At 43.4% G+C, this 22,382-nt stretch overlaps 2 protein-coding genes and 1 long non-coding RNA gene across 5 annotated transcripts in view; all 3 read left to right on the top strand.

The window, feature by feature from the left end:
• The window catches only part of JADE2 (jade family PHD finger 2), a 145,665-nt gene that overhangs the window by 88,670 nt on the left and 34,613 nt on the right, over nucleotides 1-22,382 (top strand). For all 3 annotated transcript variants that reach the window (XM_083600010.1, XM_083600009.1, XM_083600011.1), the window contains exons 6-8: nucleotides 15,796-16,007; nucleotides 21,096-21,263; nucleotides 21,711-21,827. In XM_083600010.1, coding sequence (XP_083456136.1) covers nucleotides 15,796-16,007; nucleotides 21,096-21,263; nucleotides 21,711-21,827 — 497 coding nt within the window. The remainder of the gene's footprint in view (nucleotides 1-15,795; nucleotides 16,008-21,095; nucleotides 21,264-21,710; nucleotides 21,828-22,382) is intronic.
• LOC310756315 lies at nucleotides 166-14,976 on the top strand. The gene is made up of 4 exons (XR_014544805.1): nucleotides 166-3,642; nucleotides 4,081-6,757; nucleotides 11,229-12,171; nucleotides 12,387-14,976. It is a non-coding gene; the product is annotated as an uncharacterized lncRNA (long non-coding RNA).
• LOC310758136 (uncharacterized protein) lies at nucleotides 6,793-10,575 on the top strand (the record flags this gene model as incomplete). Its single annotated transcript, XM_083604069.1, has 3 exons — nucleotides 6,793-6,944; nucleotides 7,036-9,464; nucleotides 10,530-10,575. The coding sequence occupies exons 2-3, from the start codon at nucleotides 8,317-8,319 to the stop codon at nucleotides 10,573-10,575; spliced, it is 1,194 nt and encodes a 397-aa protein (XP_083460195.1). The 5' UTR covers nucleotides 6,793-6,944; nucleotides 7,036-8,316.

Raw genomic sequence — 22,382 nt, 5'->3', positions numbered from 1 at the left:
CAATTGGGTTTGTGCTGTTGGGAATCAACTAATGACACAGCCAGTGGCCTTAAAATTGTTGCTCATGAGCAATTTTATCATCCTCTCCAATATACTCTGCAGGGCGAAAGGAGTACTGGTTTCAGTAAATTGATTTCAGTTGAAGTGCAGTTTAGCTGGAAATAAGTCTCAGTTATTGCACAAGGTGGTTCATCTGTTAATATTTCTCTCTGGCTTATTAAGCAATTCATTATCAGAACACTTCAAAAGTAGAAAAATGTGTATTTAATGGGAAACTGTTGATCCTCTTGCCATGGGACTAATATGAGCATGCCAAACCACCACACCTCTACCACATAACATCATTATGAAGACGTGGTTGATGAGAGTCCATAGAAAGAGAATTCTCAATGGGATGATTGGAGCCTCACCCTTACCTGATGCTAATCTCAGCGGAGAGATTGCATTGGCAATGCAAAGTGGGATCCTTTTTAATAGTGTTTTGTAGTACTGCCCTGGGGGTAGAACTACTGAAGGACAGGGTATATAAATATAATTACAAACCAACCAACTAACTAACTAAATAAATAAACAAACGGAGAAGTTCTGTTTGAAAGTTTTGAATTTATGACTACTTATTTTAGACCGTTGTGAGGTTTTGACACATTTCATTGCCTTTTGCTTTCTATGAAAAACACTAGAGTTGACAACCTTCTTGCTGGCATTCCTCCTGTACCTGTATTTTTGTCCTAAAGCAGGACTGGCAGAAATTAAGCATTTGACACTTTCCTCCAAACATAGATCTGATGGGAAGCATCACCTGTTCTATTTCTGCCTGTCATGCAGTTTTTAGGTGCAGCAGTCCTTCCTCTTTAAAAAGTTGGCAATTAGTAAACATCCATCAAGCAGTATTTCTATCCATCGTAACTCATTTTACATAAGGAGGGATATAAATAGATAGCTTCCTTTCCATAGTGATTGAACCACGGCTTTCCCAGGCCTGTTTTTATGTAGCAGGTCCCCGCTATCAGAATGCTCATTATCCAAAATCTCAGTTATCCAAACACAAAGAATTCTAGCCAAACCTCGCTACACAAATGGCTGATTCAGATATCCAAAAAGCCGAGAGTTTGCCCACTTCCTTACTTGTTTGTGTTTTGCTGGTTGGCGGCAGCCATTTTAAGCAGAAAGCATGGAGGGAGGACGAGAGATTGGACAAATTGGAGAGCTGGAGACAAATCCCCCCCCCCCTGTTTGACTTCTGCTGATTGGCTGCAGCAGTTTCAGTCAGAAAGCAGGGAGGGGAGGAAGAACCAACAAATCACGAATTAGATATGTCCCCATAGGAAATAATGAAAGCCATCAACTTGTTATGCAAACACTCGCTTAACAAACAATTTCCTGGGATATTGAAAAGCAGGACCTGCGTGTACTTTTGAATTCGTTTGTGTTAGTCTAATTACATAGTCCCTTAGCGCTGTGTCTGGGATTGCTATAGTGATTCCAGCTCTCTTTCAAGGGGGGGGGGGCTGCTTGCATATTACATTTCCCCTGCTGCTCTAGAGTGAAAATCACTGAACTATCTAGAAATGGTGCTGGCTCTGCACTTTCTCTCTCTCTTATGCCTGTGACATACGTGAAGAACAAGATACTTGATGGCCAAGAGAGCTCCTCTGTTGAACGCTGTCAAAAGCCAATAGTTCCACTCAGTAGTTTTTTTGTTTTTTTTTAAAGAAAACTTTATGAATAGCAATAACTTTATATGATGCTGAGGAAGATAAATGGAGCATAAATGGAAAAAGAACTTTACCCTCAGGCCTCGTCGTTTAGCGATTCATAAGCCATTAATCGCCTCATACCCATCAAGTACATTTGTCACTTGAATAGGCTCCGGGGTACTTGTGAGTGGAGCTTGGCAAACTAATTACAGTGCTAATGTAATTAAACATAAATGGAATGCAAGTGTATGTGTGTAAGAGACAAGAGAAGGAGATTGGGCATATAACCAACGAGCGTTCCCGTTCATGCAGGCATCGCATATAATTCTTGCTTACTGTTTAAAAGCCCCAGTGGAGCTCCAGTCTTCTGCTCACCTTCAGAACTAAGCGAAGCCAGCCAGGAGATGGAAGAGGTTTTTCAGCAACTCTGTCCCATTTCTTGTGGGTTCAGCTGGCGGTATCACTAACAATGAAAAATTTACAGTCTTCACTGGCCAGAGGGAAAAGGCTGTAACAGAAGGCGTAGGGTAAGGATACAGTTGCAGGCATAAGAAGTTTGTTTCCACTTTGAATTAAATAGGCACCCTCTCAGTGCTTTTGTCAACTCTGGCTTGGTGTTACATTTCTTTTGAAAACTCTCTCTGTACCTTCTTTACCTTTGTCCTGCTTTATGAAAGGAGAACAGTTTGGACCCAATGCTAAGCCATAGTTTGTTTAAACCACAGCTTGTGAAGAAGTAGGGTTCCACTCACAGACAAAGGAGCAGCGGTTTATTTCATTTGAGGTTAATTTCTTGTCCCCCTGCCTCTTTTTAGCATTTCAGGCCTGGCTTCTGTTACAGAGTTTTTATTGGGAGTAGTGACTTTCTTATTTCTTTTTATACAAGTGTTCATCTTCCTGTTTAACTGGTGAGCTGAACAATGCAACCTCTGTAGGCCAACTTCTTCAGAGAGGTGGCTAAATACTACTAGATTATAGTACATTCTCTGGAATTCCATTCTATCTATTCCACAGGTTGACAAAAATCCTTACCTCTTCCTTGTTCCAGTCTTTGACTGCATGCATGTGGGGTGCCAATTGCTGTGAAATCCTTGTATCCTTAGCAGCAGCAGAGGGAGTCGATGAGAGAAAGTCTTGTCTGCTGTAGCTGTGGCATAGACACTGACCTCTCTGTGTGTTTTAGGTCCCAAGAATACCAATTTAGATTACACATATTAAGAAGTTTATTCACCTTCCAAGGAAACATGAAGAAGTGTCAGGTGTGTGTATGGGTTTTTTATTGTCCTTTACTGGACAGTACCTGTCACATGCTCTTCATAGCCTTGATACCTAGGTCCAGCATGACTGCCTCAAGGGAGCATGCATGCTTGGGTCCATGGAAATGGCTTTCTGGAGTCACTCTTCGGTCAACAATGTACTAAGTACAGAGGATTCGCAAATGTGGCTTTCCCAGAAGCAGAGCTGCAAAAAGCACTTGAGTGTGGAGGAGCAAAGGTTGGCATTGTCTGCTTCCTTCGTGTGGGTTTTTGCATTGGTTTTTAAAATTGGATAAGTTGCTAAGAGCAAAATTATGCTTTTATTATGCGTTCCAGGATAGATGTTAGGAAAATGGCCCAACGTTTTTCTCAGGTTTTTTCTTCCCACAAGCGTGCTGCAGAGCTAGGCTGGAGAGAGAGGGCTAGTCAGCAAGGAGGTTTGTGGAGGAAGAAGCCTGCTGTCAGGTAGAGTGAGGACAAGGTGCAGAAAACGTTGCCCCGTACCTCTGTAACCATGCAAAGTGAATGGCTGGGATGGAGATTTGGGGGGAAAACTAGGATGAAGTCAAGAAAGTCTGATCAGACATGACACCAAACCATGGTTAATGCAAGTCAGGATTGCCATGGTTTCAGATTATGGTTTGTTGGCTCCCAATAAACCATACAAACCATAGCTAATTTGTTGGGAAGTGTCAGGGAACTGACATCGGAGCCAGGAGTGGAGGCAAGGCTCCCAAGCGATGCCGGAGAAGGGCCCAGCAGGGAGAGAGGGGACTCATCGGCTGGGGAAGGAAATCAGCGTAACACCAGGGATAAAGGGGGGCGGATGGGGGAATCGGAGAGGGGGCTCCAGGACTCTTCACCGGAGACAGCGGGGAGAGCACAGGTCCTCCGCTACCCACACCCACCCTGCGCAGAAGACTTCCGCGCAGGGAAAGTAGGCGTAGACTTGGCGTCAAAGAACTTCTTTGCTGGAAGAAGTTCAAGAAACGCCCACTGACGGATTCTGCTAGCGACTGAAACAGCCACGAAGTGAAGGGCTGTCCAGCCAGGAAAAGGTTTAACCAGGCAACCTCGCCAAGAGTGGCGGTAACTTACGCACGAGCAACCCCATATAACCATTACAGGAAGTGAGTTGAGATGTGGAAATAAAACCACAGTTAAGCTAAACAAACCGTGGCTTAGCATTAACTTGAAACATAGATTCATAGCAAAGGCACTGCCATGACTGCTGTTCTACTTAATATCTGTACTGGCTCTACCTCAGATTTAATGTATGAGCATTAAGAAAAATGTGGTCAGTTACGGTAGAGTATTTGTTGTCCTCTACCTTAGTTTACCTGCATAAAAGAAAAAAGAAAAGAAAAGGCAGGAATCATGCAAACTAGGGCTTCCAAATATTGAAACTTGTTTGGTTGACTGGCTTTGAATTACTTAACAGTTGGTTGACATAGAAATAATTGCTTTACATTGAAATAAATACATGTTTTTTCTCAGCACAGGTGTCATTTAGGTTATTTGTAGAATGGAAGTGCTGATTTCTCATTTAATAGCACAGCAGAATAATTTGTTTAGACAGACCTTGCTTCAACTTGAATGGATTGTTCAGTTAATGCTTTCAGTCCTATGAAAGAATACTTCCAATAATATATAAACAAAGAATCCTCAAGCTAGCTAGCTTTGTCACATTTGGCCTGCAATACACACTTCAGGTTCTGTAGCAGTGAAGAACAAGTAGAAAGGCACTTGTTTTCCAAAACATAACTGGATCCTGAAATGGTTGATGAACTGACTTGTTCTCCTCCAGCTCATGGAAAGCATTCCAGTAGCTTCAGGGCTAGGGTCCTCCTCCCCCCATTTTCCAGAGGCACGGCCCTTCAACCTTTGTTGATCCAGAAGGGGATGGATCTCCCTCCGTGTTCCCATGTCAGATCTGCCTAATGTCAGAAATACATAGTCTTGTCAGAGCTCCAGAGAAATTTGACAGTCCTCCCCAAAAGGATAGCTTTGATCTTTTACCCAGCCTGTCATGAATTAGGCAGGGCAAGTGCAAGTGAAATGGAACATTAGTCCATTCGGTACCTCTTTGCTCCCTCTCACAACTGGGTGGTGGGAGTTCACAACAGTATCTGCAGGTTCTGTGGGTGGAATGAGCATCTGGGGGCAGAAAGGTAAGGACAGCAAAGGGATTGCAGCCTACACAACAGAGGTATTTTGGTGCAGAACGCTCCGTTTTCTCTTCTCACTGCCATCCCCCCACATCACTGCTCAGCAATGGCATGATATAAGCTCTGCTCCTTTGGTGGTGGTGGGGGGGAGGAGCAGCTTGATCAAAGGGGCCTTCCCCAGCCATTCCTTACCCTGGTCTTCACTTAAACAAGAAGGGAAAAGGGAATAGAAGCAGCTCCCCAGGAAGAGGCAGAGAGAGAGAGAGGCACCACAAGAGCTACAACAGGTTTTCTGGCATTGTGATCCTACTCAGTCCTCAGAGAAAAGGCATGTGTCGTGGTCAGAAACCTTCCAGGATTTGATTATCTAAATGCACATAGCCTCTCCTTCCTTGACTCAGGATCTCGATTAGTGAAAAGGCTTACCATTTTAAAGGGTGCTGATATGCATACTCAAGCTCTCGCTGGACAATGCTTCTTTATACTGCCATCTTCAGTATAAGCCAGTAGCTATAAAACCCCTCTCAAAAAGTTGTCTGTGTGTACTGTGCCATGAAGCAGTATATACTAAGGCTGTGTACCAGCCACAAGATTCAACCTGTACCTGTAGCTTTGGGAAGCAACCCATCTGTTTTAGCAACTTTTATGTCTTTTCAGCTCAACACATTATTTGAGACCAGATAGATCTGTTAGAAAAACGAATTTGTTGCTTTCTTTCCATTCACTACAATGAGGAATATAAACAGGGATATGACTTTTTTAGTTTTACAGAGGTGCATGACATAAGAGCCTCCCCAGAATGGATTAAGCCAACAAAATTGTAGGCAACTGATTTTTTTATTATTTTTTTTAAATGGGGTTTCTGTTCCCCATAACATATTTTTGCAGATACAGAAAGAGAGAGCTCTCTATCAACTATGCTTCACTTTTCCTTTTTTCTTTTTTTAAAAAGGCCACCCAGGTCTACCTGGGACTTTAGGAAGTTCCTGATCCATTGCTTTGTTAACGGCACAATCCAACTACAGAATATGAAAACCTCACCCAAATCACCCCTATTTGCCTTATAATTTGGGAAGTACACAGAGTCAATGCATGCTTCCTATTATATATCAAATTTAGATTCTGAAAGCATCCTGTAGTCATCCATGAGGTTTGCCAGCAGCAAAACTGGTACTGTTAGGTTTCTCTGCATGTTCTAGCGTAACTATTCTAGCATTTGAAAGCCCTAGTAGGGAATTGTGTTGTCTGGCTGGCTGAATCCCAGACTGACATAGACATGCAAGATGCCAATCCAGATCCTTGCCTAAACATGTCAGGCCAAGGAAAACAGCATGAAAATGGATGGCTCTTTGAGACGCTCTTTATGTTGCCCAGGTGTCCAAGCACATTGTAGATCTGCATGTTTTCTGAGCCAATTACTCCCTGCCAAAATCCAGATAGTGGTATCTGAATAAATTGTTCAAATCACATACACCTTATTCTCTCTACAATGTTTAACTCTCCCTTCTCCCTCTCTCTTTTAATATTGTGCCTATCCTTGGTCTTCTGCACAGCTGTTAACACAAAACTGCTCAGATTTCTGCATTATTTTCCATAATTTATTCTGTGTACAACCTTAAGTTTTTCAAAGAATTTAGTGTGCTTGACAATTTAGTGTGGCTGAGCTTGCAGGGCAGCAGCAAAAAGGGTTTTCTTGTGTGTGTTTCTTGTGGCTGATTAGCTGCTCTCCCTGTGCAAAGGTCAGAGGGGGCAGGGTTTCTCTTGAGGTAGGTGATTAGCTGTGGGAGGAGCTTATCAGAGCTTGCAGGGCAGCAGCAAAAAGGGTTTTCTTGTGTGTGTTTCTTGTGGCTGATTAGCTGCTCTCCCTGTGCAAAGGTCAGAGGGGGCAGGGTTTCTCTTGAGGTAGGTGATTAGCTGTGGGAGGAGCTTATCAGTTTGATCCATCTTTTAGATTTAGGGGAGCTAGTCTCAAACGTTTGTTGGGGGAGACCTAGGTTTTTTGGGGGGGGAGTTATTTGTCCTGTCTTCACGCTTTTTATGATGGAGGACCGCTGTAGTCACCCCCAACGACACGTTCTCAAGATGGAGGGTGAGGGAACAGCTGCAGTCACCTGCGGTTCCTGTGCAATGTTTGCCATCTTGCCAAAGGTTGCAGGCAGCTTTACCTGCAGCAATTGCATGTTGATTGCCCTCTTACAAGACAAAGTCCAGCAACTGGAGGAACATGTAGCTACGCTCCAAAGAATTAGAGAGCTGGAGCTCTTCTTGGAAGCAACAGAGCATACCGTCTCCACCAAGGAGGAAACAGGGGACTCCCCTGAGAAGGAGGCTAGTTCACCAACACAGGAGCCAGATATATGGAGAAACGTGACTCAAAGAAGTAGGAGGCCCAGGGTTCGCTCTGATTGTTTAGAAATACACAATCGCTTTGAGGTCCTCTCCCCTAGCATGGAAGACGAAGAGCAGACTCCATTTGAGGATCTCTCCCTCATTACAGTCGATCGGGTATATGAAGACGAGCAGCAAAGTCAGTCCTCAGGGAATGTGCAGGCGACCTTGGAACGGACAGCTCACGGAAGAACCCCGACCAGACCTAAGAGGAGGCGTGTAGTGGTGATAGGGGATTCCCTACTGAGGGGGAACAGAAGCAGTGATCTGTGGGCCTGACAAGATGTCTCGGGAAGTGTGCTGTCTCCCCGGGGCTACGATCCAAGATGTAACTGAACGACTGCAAGGAATCATAAAACCCACTGACAAATACCCCTTCCTCTTGGTTCATGTGGGAACCAATGACACTGCAAGCAATAGCCTCCAGAAGATCAAAAGAGAATACGAGGCTCTGGGCAGGAAATTGAAGCAATTAAATGCACAAATTGTCATCTCATCTGTCCTCCCAGTTGAATGACGTGGCCCAGGGAGAGAGGGAAAAATAGTGGAAGTGAACAACTGGCTTCGCAAATGGTGTAAACAGGAATGGTTTGGATTCTTAGATCACGGACTGCAGTTTCTTAAAGATGGACTTCTGGCAGGCGATGGGCTGCACCTCACAACGGTTGGGAGGAATGTTTTTGCCAAAAATCTCAGAAACCTTATCAGGAGGGCTTTAAACTGACTAATGTGGGGGAGGGAGACAGTGCTCCTGAAGGTAGGAGTCTATCAATTGATGAAGATGATCATCCAAATGTCATAGACCAAATGGAGCAGACAGCACGCAGACCTAGTGGTGGGAGGAAAAAATCCTTAAATAAGAGACACGGGGGAATGATTAATGGACTTCAATGTCTGTACACTAATGCGCAAAGCATGGGAAATAAACAAGATGAGCTTGAGCTCTTGGTACAGCAAACTAAATATGACATAATAGGCATCACTGAGACCTGGAGGGATAAGTCCCACGATTGGAATGTAATAATGGAGGGATACAATCTATTTCAGAGAAACAGACCAGACAAGAAAGGAGGAGGAGTGGCGTTACATGTCAGGGATGTGTATACCTGTGAAGAGATCCAAGATTTAGAACCTCAAAGCCAAAGTGAGAGCATTTGGGTCAAAATTAAGGGAGAGAAGAATAACAGGGACCTCATTGTGGGAGTTTACTATAGATCCCCAAGCCAAACGGAGGACATAGATGATGCCTTCCTGGAACAGATGGCCAAGCATGCAAAAGGAAGGGAGATAGTAGTAATGGCGGACTTCAATTACCCGGATATTTGTTGGATGTCAAACTCAGCCAAGAGCATAAGGTCAAACAGATTCCTCACTGGCCTTGCAGACAACTTCATTGTCCAGAAAGTGGGAGAAGCAACAAGAGGAACAGCCATTTTAGATCTGGTCCTAACCAATGTTGATGACCTGGTTAGTGGGGTAGAAGTGGAAGGATCATTAGGTGCGAGTGATCATGCTCTTCTGAAGTTTACTATACAGCGGAAAGGAGCAGCCAAGCATACTAGGACTCAATTTCTTGACTTTAAGAAAGCCGACTTCATAAAACTTAGGGAAGTGCTGGGTGAGATCCCATGGACAGTAATACTAAAAGGAAAGGGAGTTCATGATGGCTGGGAGTTTGTTAAGAGGGAGATAGTAAAAGCACAACTTCAGGCAATACCAATGAGACGGAAACATGGAAGGTGCCTAAAGAAGCCAGGGTGGCTATCTAAAGAACTTTTAACTGAGTTAAGATTAAAAAAGGATGTGTACAAAAAATGGAAAAGGGGGGAAACCACCAAAGAGGAATTCAAACAAATAGCCAGCACGTGTAGACACAAAGTCAGAAAAGCTAAAGCACAGAATGAACTCAGGCTTGCTAGAGAGGTTAAAAGCAACAAAAAAGGCTTTATGGTTATGTTCGTAGCAAAAGGAAGAACAAAGAAACAGTGGGGTCACTCAGAGGAGAAGATGGTGAAATGCAAACAGGGGACACAGAAAGGGCTGAACTCCTCAATGCCTTCTTTGCCTCAGTCTTCTCCGATAAAGAAAACAATGCCCGACCTGAAGAATTTGGAGCAAATGATTCAGCAGAGGAAACACAGCCCAGAATAACTAAGGAGATAGTACAAGAATATTTGGCTAGTTTAGATGTATTCAAGTCTCCAGGGCCAGATGAACTGCATCCAAGAGTATTAAAAGAACTGGCAGATGTGATCTCAGAACCACTGGCAGTCATCTTTGAGAATTCCTGGAGAACAGGCGAAGTCCCGGCAGACTGGAGGAGGGCAAATGTTGTCCCTATTTTCAAAAAGGGGAAAAGAGAGGACCCAAATAATTACCGCCCAGTCAGTCTGACATCAATACCAGGGAAGATTCTGGAGCAGATCATTAAGCAAACAGTCTGTGAGCACCTAGAAAGGAATGCTGTGATCACCAATAGTCAGCATGGATTTCTGAAAAATAAGTCATGTCAGACTAACCTGATCTCGTTTTTTGACAGAATTACAAGCCTAGTAGATGAAGGGAACGCAGTGGATGTAGCCTACCTTGATTTCAGCAAGGCTTTTGACAAGGTGCCCCATGAAATTCTTGTAAAGAAGCTGGTAAAATGCGGTCTTGACTATGCTACCATTCAGTGGATTTGTAACTGGCTGACTGACTGAACCCAAAGGGTACTCATCAATGGTTCCACTTCATCCTGGAGAAGAGTGACTAGTGGGGTGCCACAGGGTTCTGTCTTGGGCCCAGTCTTATTCAACATCTTTATCAACGACTTGGATGATGGACTCAAGGGCATCCTGATCAAATTTGCAGATGACACCAAACTGGGAGGGGTGGCTAACACCCTAGAGGACAGGATCACACTTCAAAACGACCTTGACAGATTAGAGAACTGGGCCAAAACAAACAAGATGAATTTTAACAGGGAGAAATGTAAAGTATTGCACTTGGGCAAAAAAAATGAGAGGCACAAATACAAGATGGGTGACACCTGGCTCGAGAGCAGTACATGCGAAAAGGATCTAGGAGTCTTGGTTGACCACAAACTTGACATGAGCCAACAGTGTGACGCGGCAGCTAAAAAAGCCAATGCAATTCTGGGCTGCATCAATAGGAGTATAGCATCTAGATCAAGGGAAGTAATAGTGCCACTGTATTCTGCTCTGGTCAGACCTCACCTGGAGTACTGTGTCCAGTTCTGGGCACCACAGTTCAAGAAGGACACTGACAAACTGGAACGTGTCCAGAGGAGGGCAACCAAAATGGTCAAAGGCCTGGAAACGATGCCTTATGAGGAACGGCTAAGGGAGCTGGGCATGTTTAGCCTGGAGAAGAGGAGGTTAAGGGGTGATATGATAGCCATGTTCAAATATATAAAAGGATGTCACATAGAGGAGGGAGAAAGGTTGTTTTCTGCTGCTCCAGAGAAGCGGACACGGAGCAATGGATCCAAACTACAAGAAAGAAGATTCCACCTAAACATTAGGAAGAACTTCCTGACAGTAAGAGCTGTTCGACAGTGGAATTTGCTGCCAAGGAGTGTGGTGGAGTCTCCTTCTTTGGAGGTCTTTAAGCAGAGGCTTGACAACCATATGTCAGCAGGTGTTTCCTGCTTGGCAGGGGGTTGGACTCGATGGCCCTTGTGGTCTCTTCCAACTCTATGATTCTATGATTCTAAGAGGTGGGGAAACAGAAATGTGTAAAGAGAGAGAAAGGACTGGATACTGAGACCTAAACGCTTGTGAAGGGGTGTGTACTGGGAATAGCTACAGGGCAAAGAGAATAGAGAACCAAAGTCCCAGCTCTCAATCACTGGCAGTGCTTCACCAAATGCTACAAAAAACCAGCTTCTTTCTACTTAATAGCTTTAACTAGGAAGTAACTACTTGTACCATAATCATACCCTAGATCAGTAGCTCCCAACCTTTTTTGACCATGCCCCACCTAAGCATCTCTAAAATCCTGATGCCCTCCTCCCGTGAGATAATTCTTATTATTTAAAAAGTGAACTCCTATCCACGTGGAGGAAGCCTAAAATGAGTTATTAACTATTAATAACTCATTCTCGAATTCCCACCCCCTTAAAAATCAAATTGCCCCCCTGTGGGGTGTGTACCCCACATTAGGAACCATGGTCCTAGACCCAAGCCCAGGAGGGGGTGACATTTCAGGGTCAGGACATCCTGAACTGCAGGCCCATTACCATGAAAAAGAATAAAAGAGGCTAAATTGCCAGACTTAATTATCTGTAACTATATGGGGTATCTGGACACTGGTGGCACTGTGGTCTAAACTACTGAGCCTAGGGCTTGCCGATCAGAAGGTCAGCAGTTCGAATCCCTGCGACTGGGTGAGCTCCCGTTGCTCGGTCCCAGCTCCTGCCAACCTAGCAGTTCGAAAGCACGTCAAAGTGCAAGTAGATAAATAAGTACTGCTCCGGTGGGAAGGTAAACAGCATTTCCAGGTGCTGCCTTGGTTTCGCCAGAAGCGGCTTAGTCATGCTGGCCACATGACCCGGAAGCTGTACGCCAGCTCCCTCGGCCAGTAAAGCGAGATGAGTGCCGCAACCCCAGAGTCGTTCACGACTGGACCAAACAGTCAGGGGTCCCTTTACCTTTTACAGTGGTACCTCGGGTTAAGTACTTAATTTGTTCCGGAGGTCCATACTTAACCTGAAACTGTTCTTAACCTGAAGCACCACTTTAGCTAATGGGGCCTCCTGCTGCCGCCGCGCCGCCGGAGCACGATTTCTGTTCTCATCCTGAAGCAAAGTTCTTAACCTGAGGTACTATTTCCGGGTTAGCAGAGTCTGTAACCTGAAGCATATGTAACCTGAGGTACGACTGTATATGGGGTAACTACTAAAGGTGCACCATTGATATCCACTACCCCCTGCACACTTTTACAGGGCCATGCATACCCTGAAAAAAAATGGGGTGGGGATATTTGGAGACCTGGGGAGGAAATGGCAAAATTCTTACACCTTTTTAGGCTCTCTTTAGGTTGCTAGCTCTGTAGAGAAAACACACAAACAAACAAACAAACAAACAAAATATGCTTGTAGATGAAATTCTAGAATTTGTGGTTTGAGTCACCAGAGAGTCCCGTGCCACTCTGTGTGACATGCTGTCTCAAGAGCGACAAGCCCCAAAGAGTTCCTGCTGGCATTTCCTAGTTTGAGGCACCAACAGGGTCTGGCAGCAGGAGGGTGGAACAAGCACTACAATAATCAAGGGCATTAACATCACAGGGAAAGTGGGAGTCCATGTTGCCTATAGGATTTATAAGCCCCAGGACATATGTGGCTTCTGAATCCTGGCTTGCTTGGAAGCTGTTGACCTTAGTTTCAGAGACGTACATAGGGTCCCTTGCATCCTTGCAAGGAGCTGATACAGCACCCACCCACCCGCCGAAAAATATCACTTTACTGCACGCTTTTGTGCCATGGTGCAGGAAGGACTGGAAGCTTCTCCTGTGTTTGAATTCACTGCGACAGTGGCGGCATGCCATCACACACATACATTGTACACTCCATAGTCTGAGAGATGATTTCTTCCCCCTCCCTGGGCCTGCGCCCCCCAGCAGGAGCCAGTTTCACAAACCCCCGGGTACGTCTCTGCTTAGTTTCCAGTACACATATGGCAGTAAGCTATGGTAAACTTCACTTACTACTTTGTTTTGTCCACTCACATGAAGGAAGGAGTGAAGCAGCAGCAAGGGGGTTCTGTGTACTTATATGAATTTCCATTCATTCATCGAAAACATGTACCTCCTGCTCTGCAACTGGAAAAGCTCCCAATTAAACAACTAGCAAACCAGGCTTTCAATACATGACGAAAAGAAAAGGGGATGGGAAGCGAAGAGGAACAGAAGCTCAACCTATTATTCTGTTTATTTTGCAGTCTGGATCCAACCTTTACACTATCTTGCAGTTGTTACTTTTCTGCCTGTATTAAGAGAAACCTTTTATTCCCCCCCTCTTTTGATCCTCACATTCAGTTCATCACATCATTGTCCCAGGGGTCATGGCCAGAGGTTAGGGTGCACCACCTTAGAGATCAACAGGAAGCTCATTGGACAGGAGCACCTGCAGAAGAGCCTTTGAAGATAGCTTACATTGATTGGTCAGATGTAACCAGTGTATTTGGTCTCAAGGGGAGTTCATAGAAGAATGGATCTGAGTGATGGGGAGCAATGTCTAAAGGGCATTTGTTATTTGCGTAAAATTAATATGTATGCTCGTCATATTCTCATGTCTGGCAGTCATGCAGCCAGAAACATAAGAAACTTAAACAAGGGGACCTAAAAAGCCCAAAGGACACCAATCAATGCTCTAATATTTCAAAATAGGAAAAAAGGAAGCAGATCTGTGTTACAACTTTGTATTGGGTGCAGAGGAATAATTATTGGGCCCTGAATATGCGCTACAGGAGTGTAAGTTGTGATTAGCCAATTGTGTTTACACTACTGATTTTGCACTGAATGCAATGTGTGCATATTGCAGATAAATCACAGCATCATTCTGTACCATGAACATACGGTGTGAACCATAACTGAAAATCACTTTTATGATCCTGCTTATGAATAAGATAATCTGTATCGCTCTACAAATTTAGTTAGGTGGTTGTAATTGTGTACTTTTGATTTAATTGTGGTCATCTAACCTGTTTTCTTTTGCATATTCATCATTTATTTATTGATTTAGATTTCAATTGGGGAAATATGATGCAAATACCCTTAGCAAAATAAAATGTGTAGCAGCAAGAGTGTCTTGCAAATATAGCACTTCTCAAAGTACCCCTCTGAGACACCCTGCTTATTCAGTGTTTTTAAAGGTAAGAGCTATGGTGCGCTAGTTAGCCTCATTGTACATGCTCAGTGCCAGGCTGTTCCATTGAACAGTGGGGTTGCATTCCTATTGGCCTTGGAAAAGTGTTGAAATGGAAAAAAAAACCCTCAAAGAAGAAGTTGAGTGAGAATGAAGGCTTGGTGAAATTTTAACATTTGTAGATTTTCCTGCTTTAGTTGCTAGTTTATTTATTTATTTGTATCTTTTTAAAAACTGTATATCATTTCTCTCCCATTATCAACATCTTAGCTAATTAACAAAATATCAATAAAATGTCCAAAGAACAATTATTAAAAAACAAATAATCACATGACTAAGGTAGCAGCCAGAAATTACTTTAGCTAACAAGACATGTTTGGTATAATTTCAAAGTAAAGATTCCTGCTGTGGATCAGCCACTGACAGGATCACATTACTAGCTATTGTTACTGAGAAATCTGGTATAATGAGAATAAAAAGCAAAGTAAGACATACAAAAAGTAAGCAGACCACCCCACTTTAGCATATCAGCTGACTAGGGAAAACAAAGAACCACTACCACAAAAAGGGGTAGATTTTAAGAGTGCAAGAAAAAAAAATTTATAAATATTTATACAGTTAACATAAATACCAAAAAATACAAAACAAATTAATTTTTCACTTTTTGTAGAGTTTGTGAATGCCCCCTCCCCTTTAAATTTTGTGCGGGGGGTGTAAAGCAAACTAATAAACACATTGTGAGCAGTTGCCATTACTGTTAAAGTGGATCAGTTTTCACAAGCTTATTTGCATCAAAGCATTCTTTTTAAAAGTTCAAACAACAGAGAACATCCTTGCAAGACATAAATGTTGATACTGCCAAAGCAAATTATTGGCACTGGTTTGACTGATCTCATCCCTCTTTACGACCCACTGTTTGCCACTTTAATGGACACATCCTTTTGTTACTAACTGTGACACATAAACTCAGCCTTCAGAACCAAAAGCAGCTTTCTGAACAAGACCTTGTTTTACCAATCCATTTGTCTATTCAACACTATAAAGTGTTTCTTTTATGTACAATGGCCTTGTGAAAATACCCTTTATAGGTAGTTACTTATGTAGCTCAGGTACAATGGCAGGTACTCCAGGGAGTTGCTTCCAGGGCTAAAAAGCAAGACTGGTTAACAGAACAGTCATAGTCCATTGTTGTTTCTTTAAGTAGGCACCAATTATAGTCAAGGGAGGCAAGCATTCTTTTCTATGCCCAGCTTTGGCACATATTTCGATTGGGCTAAGGTGATGAGGCTCTGTCAACGATGTGCTCCTTTTGCGTCGGTTGTGCTGCAGTTAAACATAACACCCACCCTTTCTCACTGCGACAAAGTTTGAGAACCCTTGACATTAAAGTAATTTGAGCGTTGTTTTTGGTCTTTTAGAAAAGCCAGAAATGGATGAATTCACCTTGGAAAGAGTACTGGAGGAGCTGGAGACGCTGTGCTATGAGAACATGAACGTTGCCATCGAGACAGAAGAAGGTCTCGGCATAGAGTACGATGAGGATGTCGTGTGTGACGTGTGCCGCTCGCCAGAAGGAGAGGATGGCAACGAGATGGTTTTCTGTGACAAATGCAACGTCTGTGTGCACCAGGTGAGTAGCATTTCTCACTTTGCTGAGGCAGTACAGCCCCCTCCCCCAGAGGACTTAGTTGCCTGGCACACACCAGAACCAAGAATGACAGCCATCCTCCAGCCATTACTGCTGTGGCTTGTCATGTCCTCTCATGACATGGGAAAGTTTGGGCTTTTCTTCACAGTTAGCGTGTGCATTGAGACAACAGTCTTGCCTCAGAGGTAAGAGAGAGGAATCACTGCTAGGGAATAGAGGATGCCTCCAAACTCGTCCTGCTTATAATCTGCCGGCCTGCCTTTTGCATTTCTTATTCTTCGGTATTTATGTTCTTCATATGTTATTTCTCCCTGTATTTTGTTTTGTATTGTATTGTGTTCACATTATTGCTTACCATAATATTGGAGGAAAAAGAGACTTCCTTCAGGCCCACCTGAACATAGGCTTAAGTAAATTCACACATGCCTGTGTTGACCAATAGCTTATGCTGGTATAAAAACAGTAATATAACGGGTGTAAGGCATGGGGCTAAGTTCTTAAGTTTCGCCCCATGATTTCCTTCCCCTTTTTTACTCAAGTATAGTTGAATCTGGTGTATCTTTAACTACTCATTTACATGCCCTTTTGTAACAAAGTGCTGGTTGATGATTTAATGGTCTTGACTGAGCTGAATATGGCTGTGACTAAGAGAGGATCTTGGATAAGTTGCTCGCATTCAATTTAATAGACAAATACGTAGCAAATATCCTATACAGGTCTGTCCAGTCAAGTTTCCCGACTGTCCTTTAGAAGGAAAGAAAATCCATTGAAGTCAGGCCATCAATAGTGTGAACCTGACTCTGGGATGTTCTGTGTAATCATAGGTAGCTTCCTTTAGGCAGAGAGAACAGGCTTTCTCCTCTTTCTCTTTTGGTGGAGTTTAAGTGCTGTCACTTGCTAGCAGGATTTGCACCAGAGCATTTTGGGATTTAGAAAAAGAATTGTTGAGGAGGACACAGGGCACAGCTTCCATCACTGGTGTCCATTTCCTAGTGGATCACAGTTATACAAGTCTTTGATACGTTAAAAGTAAAACATTATCATATCTTCCAGAGATTACTCTTAGGATGTTACAAGACCAGCATTACAAAGAGGAGTCAACTCTAGTACAAAAGGTGCATGTCCTTAAGTAGAACATGGAAATGAAATGTACGGTATTTCTACAGAAGTAGCCTCATGTATATGGAAAAAGTAGTCAGCATCATAGTGCTAGGAAGGCTATGGGCTTCTAACTTTTCCTTTCCAGTGAGTCTTCTTTTGTTTTTGTTCCCTGCCCTCTTCATGTCTATAACAACTCCTCACTTATATGACCAGCCCTCTTGTCACTTTTTTCTGCTTTCGTGTGTTGTGACACAGTATAAGAAGCTTTAAACACATCCCCCCCCCATGAGTTCTAATGCCAAGGAGGCCCAGGAATCATAAATATTTCTTACACGGCAGAATATAGTGTGGGCAGGCTATATCCCTGGGTTGATCCAGTATAATGGAAGAAAAGGGTTTCGATAACTCTTTAAGTGTTGTGTACATGAAAGAATTTCAGAACATGCTCTCTCTCCCCCCCCCCCCAACTATATACAACAAGCTGCACCTGTCAGACAGCTGCAGAAGTTCACTTCTCCTTTGTATCTGTTTACCCTCATCCAGACAAATTCTTCCCTGGTTTATGTGCTTGAGCAATAAATTTATGCAGAAAGACACAGAAGTAGTCCCTTGTGAGGTTTTTTATTTGTTTGTTGGTTTTGTCTAATTGCTTCATTTGTTGATTTCACAATTTCCCCCAATACATTCAAAAGCTACAATTTTAAAGAGAAGTCCAGCAGGGACAGCTGTATTTCCATGGTAGAAAAAGTTCATGGTGTTGAACTTTTGTCTGTCTTACATGGGACAGAGCCTTTGTCAGAAAAAGGTGGTGCTTAATGCACCTCATTGGAGAGTTTCACGCTGTGTTAAGAAGCAAACATTTCTTCTCTCACTCAAGGCTTGGGCTCATGATTGAATTCCTCCAGGAAGGCAGGAATTGCTATGTCAGACTGGCTGCATCTTGACCAGTAGCAACCAGCAACCCCGGTCCCTTCTGTAGCCTCTTTAAGACATCGCAGTAAACTGAAATATGGCTTACCAAAACCATGCAACTGAGCTGGCTCTCAGAAAGAAGCTTCCACCCACTTTGCTCCTCCTCAGTCTTTTTAGCTGTGCTACAGGTCATGGTTAACAAGGCGAGGCCTTAACTAGGATCCTGGGTTCACATGTTCTGCTCAGCCAAGCCTTAACTTAGCTGCCCCACCATACTGTACTAAAAGGACCGGGGAAGAGCAAAGCAGGTGCAAGCTCATAGTTTGCCTTATCATGACATGCAAACCACATGCAGACGAGGAAGGCATGCCTTGCAATTGCCCACAAAGTGTGTCACCAGCAGTTTCTGTGCACGCTAAAATTTTACGACCTTATTTTGGCCCTCTACCAAAAAGCAGATGAGAAAACTTTGCCTTTAAAAAACAACAACAGTCATATGAATTTCAAAATTGGAAACAGGTAGGGGTGCTGAGGGGGGGGGGACGCGGGTAGCGCTATGGGTAAAACCTCAGTGCCTAGGACTTGCCGATTGCATGGTCGGGGGTTTGAATCCCCGTGGCGGGGTGAGCTCCCATCGTTCGGTCCCAGCTCCTGCCCACCTAGCAGTTCGAAAGCACAATTAAGTGCAAGTAGATAAATAGGTACCGCTTTCTAGCGGGAAGGTAAACGGTGTTCCGTGTGCTGCTCTGGTGCCGGTTCGCCGGAGCAGCTTCGTTACGCTGGCCACGTGACCTGGAAGTGTCTGCGGACAGTGCTGGCTCCCGGCCTCTAGAGTGAGATGAGCGCACAACCCTAGAGTCTGTCAAGACTGGCCCGTACGGGCAGGGGTACCTTTACCTTACTAGGGGTGCTGAGAGCTGGTCTTTGAAGGAAATACATTTTCGTTTGGTTCATTAGTACCCTTTGCTACTTCTTTGGGTGCAGTTTGTGTGTGCCCCCCCTCCTTTCCAAACAAGTATGCTGTTGATCTCAGTGTAGGGATGCAAATGACAGGTGAATTTGAAGGCAGTTGATTATAGATTCCTCTTTGCTCCTAAGGATTTCTTCTTACTCCATTCTCTCTGGCACAGTTAAATCAAAGCTGTTTAAACACTGTGCTTCCAAGACACATGAGCTCAGAATGAAGAAAATGGATATTGGATTTTCTTTAAAAGTCCATAATGTGATTCACACACTAACCTACAAGTGAACTAACCTGGAAGGAAGAACACAACAATCTGGGACACATTGTGAATTTTAAGGAGCTTATAGTTAAAGATTGCAAACAGCTGCAGGAAAGAGCACAAATTCTACCTTTTCCAAGAGGAACTTTAAATTGTGCATCAACTGCCGTCTTGCCACACACGTCAGATCAATTAAATGAATAAGTCAGGAGCTGGTTTTGGATTACCTTTAGGCTTTAAAATTTACCACCTACAGAGGGACCTGCTAATGAGGCAATGAGCTTTTAACGTCTAATGTATTCATTCCAGTATGGGTAGCCCACACTGATGGGCTTGAGCTGTAGCTTTTGTGGAAATGAACCTGAGGTGTTACTCTTTCTCCAAGAGTGCCTTAGTGACTTTCAGGGTGGCTTGAATTCAACATGAACATAAGGAATTGCTTTTTACTGAGTCAAAATGGTCCATTTACGCTGGGGGAAGGAGAACCTGTGACCCTCCAGATATTATTGGACTCCGGCTTCCATCAGCCCCAGCCTGCATGATCAATAGTCTGGGACAATGAGAGTTGCAGTCCAGTAAGATTGGGGTGGGGAATCTAACCCAAGAGTGTATGCTCTGACTGGAAGCATCTTTCTCCAAGGCTTCAAGCAGGTCTCAGGCTTCTTTAATCCTGCTAACTTGAAATGCAAACATACTCCCTCCCCCATTTTTTAAACCAGGAGGTGCCAGGATTGAACCTGGGACCTGCTGTATGTGACAAAAACTATCCTCTAGAAATCCATGACTCTTTAGTACAGGCATGTCCAAAGTCTGTTTCGGGGGCCTAATGTGGCCCGCCGTTTGATTTAATCCAGTCCCCGTAGCAGTATACGTCCTGGGGTAAAATCCTAACAAAAGCCCAACAACGTCAATCCTAGAAACAGCTCAACAATCTTGGGGTCAAATTCAACAACTTTGGTCAGCCCTCACGCATGTTCACTTCATCATATCTGGCCCTCTTTGAAAAAAGTTTGGGCACCCCTGCTTTAGGATGTTAATATGCCTAAACTGCCTCAAAAAAATGAGAGCCCAGTACCTGTGTTCATTCCTCCCATGTTCACTCCTCTCCCAGTTGTTCATTAGTAGCAAAGATACCAAGCTCTGGGATTGTCAAAACACCAGAGAGAGGAAGAGCTCTGTAATGAGATCATCATTCAGCCCCCATCATGGGTGAGGGCCAGTTTAAGCTTAGGGATGTCCACAGTACATATTTATTTATTTTTTATTTCCATTTATTAATTGCTTCCTTTCAAATATCTCAAAGCAATCTTGACAACAGTTTTTTTTAAATTATGTAATTTAAATTAAATAATTAGTAAATTATTTGAAGTTCAATCTAGGCATAATTGCACAGTGATGTACCGTTTAAACATCATACATAATATGTGGGTGTATAATGAACGAAATCTGGAAGTTAATGCCACTTTTGGCATATAAATCATTTAAACTTTGCTGTGGAATCCTGAAAGGTGTGTTTGGAGCATGCCTGCCTACACACACACACACACACACACACACACACAGTTGCATAACTTCTAGAATACTTAAGATTTGGACACTTGTGACTTGAACTCCAGTGCTTTGTAAATAATCATACTGATGGATTCTCAAAGACTAAGAAAATAAGACTGAATAATGTAAGAAGTGCAATATGTCTACCAACAGGTAGACACATGGAATTAAATGTATCAGAGATAGCCACATTTAATTTGCCTGTCTTGGTTGTAGTGTATTTTACAGTGTTGTTTTCCATCCCTCATAAAAACAACTTACTTTTTGCAATATGTTTACTTAGGCTTGCTATGGAATCCTGAAAGTTCCCATTGGAAACTGGCTTTGCCGAACCTGTGCCCTTGGAGTCCAGCCAAAGTGTTTACTCTGCCCAAAGAGAGGGGGAGCTCTGAAACCCACCCGGAGTGGGACAAAATGGGTCCACGTTAGCTGTGCCTTATGGATACCTGAAGTAAGATACTAAATGACTTTCTAAGTGGTAGGTAGATGTGATATAGATGAGATATATTTGGATTTCACCATGCCAGGTACTGTCCAGAATCATTGCCAAGGATTATGTTGAGCACACAGGACTTAAGGATGCCTGAAATTAAAAGCTTATTGTTGTTCAGCACTGTGATCTCTAAACAGTCCATTCAGACATTCAGAACCTTCTCCATGCAATGTGCTATAATTATCCCCAGGGCTATTCACACTACAGTTGTAACATGCATTGCAGGCATTCCATGGGTACACCTGCAGTTTCCTGGTAGCAGTTTTCACAGTTATTTCTGTTTCACATATTACATGATTGATGTGTCAAATTTAGTTTGTATCAGAGCCACCCTTAGAGTTCTGTTCTTATCCTTTGAGAAGATACATGATGGCCAATAATTGGTGTGTTCTGTGTTGTGCTCAGGTTAGCATTGGATGCCCTGAAAAAATGGAACCCATTACGAAGATATCACATATCCCAGCAAGCAGATGGGCTTTGTCATGCAGTCTTTGCAAGGAGTGCACTGGAACATGTATTCAGGTAAGCAGTTATCTGTAGTCAAACTGTGCACCACCCATATCAGAAAGATAAAGAAATAGTTTTAATGAAATGCGTGTTGAGAGTCACTGGCAAATAATATACACAAGCAACCAAAAGGCGCAACCTGTTAGGCCTTGCTGGGTGTTTATAACGTTTGATTGATTGATTGATTTCATTTCTATACCACCTTTTTCTTCCAAGGAGCTCAAGATGGTGTACCCCCTAAAAAATTCATCCTCACAACAGCCCTGTGAGATAGGTTAGGCTAAGAGATGGTGACTGGCCCAAGGTGCCCTTCTTGACTGAGTGGGGATTTGAACCCTGGTCTCCCAGGTCATAGTCCAACCTGCTAACCATTACCTTTCTTTACATTGATCTCACTGGCTTTTATGTCATGTGCAGCTTTTAGTTGGAAGGGAAAGGAGAGGGATTCGCCCTCCTCTCCCAGTGTCTCCATGGAGTCAAGGGGGTTTGTGTGTAAATTATTTCCCTTCCTGTCAGGTTTTGCAGGAAGTAGCAGCAGAATGTTGGTCTTTTTTATCTTTAGTTCCCAGG

The sequence above is a fragment of the Podarcis filfolensis genome (genome assembly GCF_964270895.1).
Source record: "Podarcis filfolensis genome assembly, chromosome: 2".
Classification (NCBI taxonomy): domain Eukaryota; kingdom Metazoa; phylum Chordata; class Lepidosauria; order Squamata; family Lacertidae; genus Podarcis; species Podarcis filfolensis.
The sequence above is the reverse complement of the archived record's forward strand: the minus strand, read 5'-3'. Positions and strand labels throughout refer to the sequence as shown.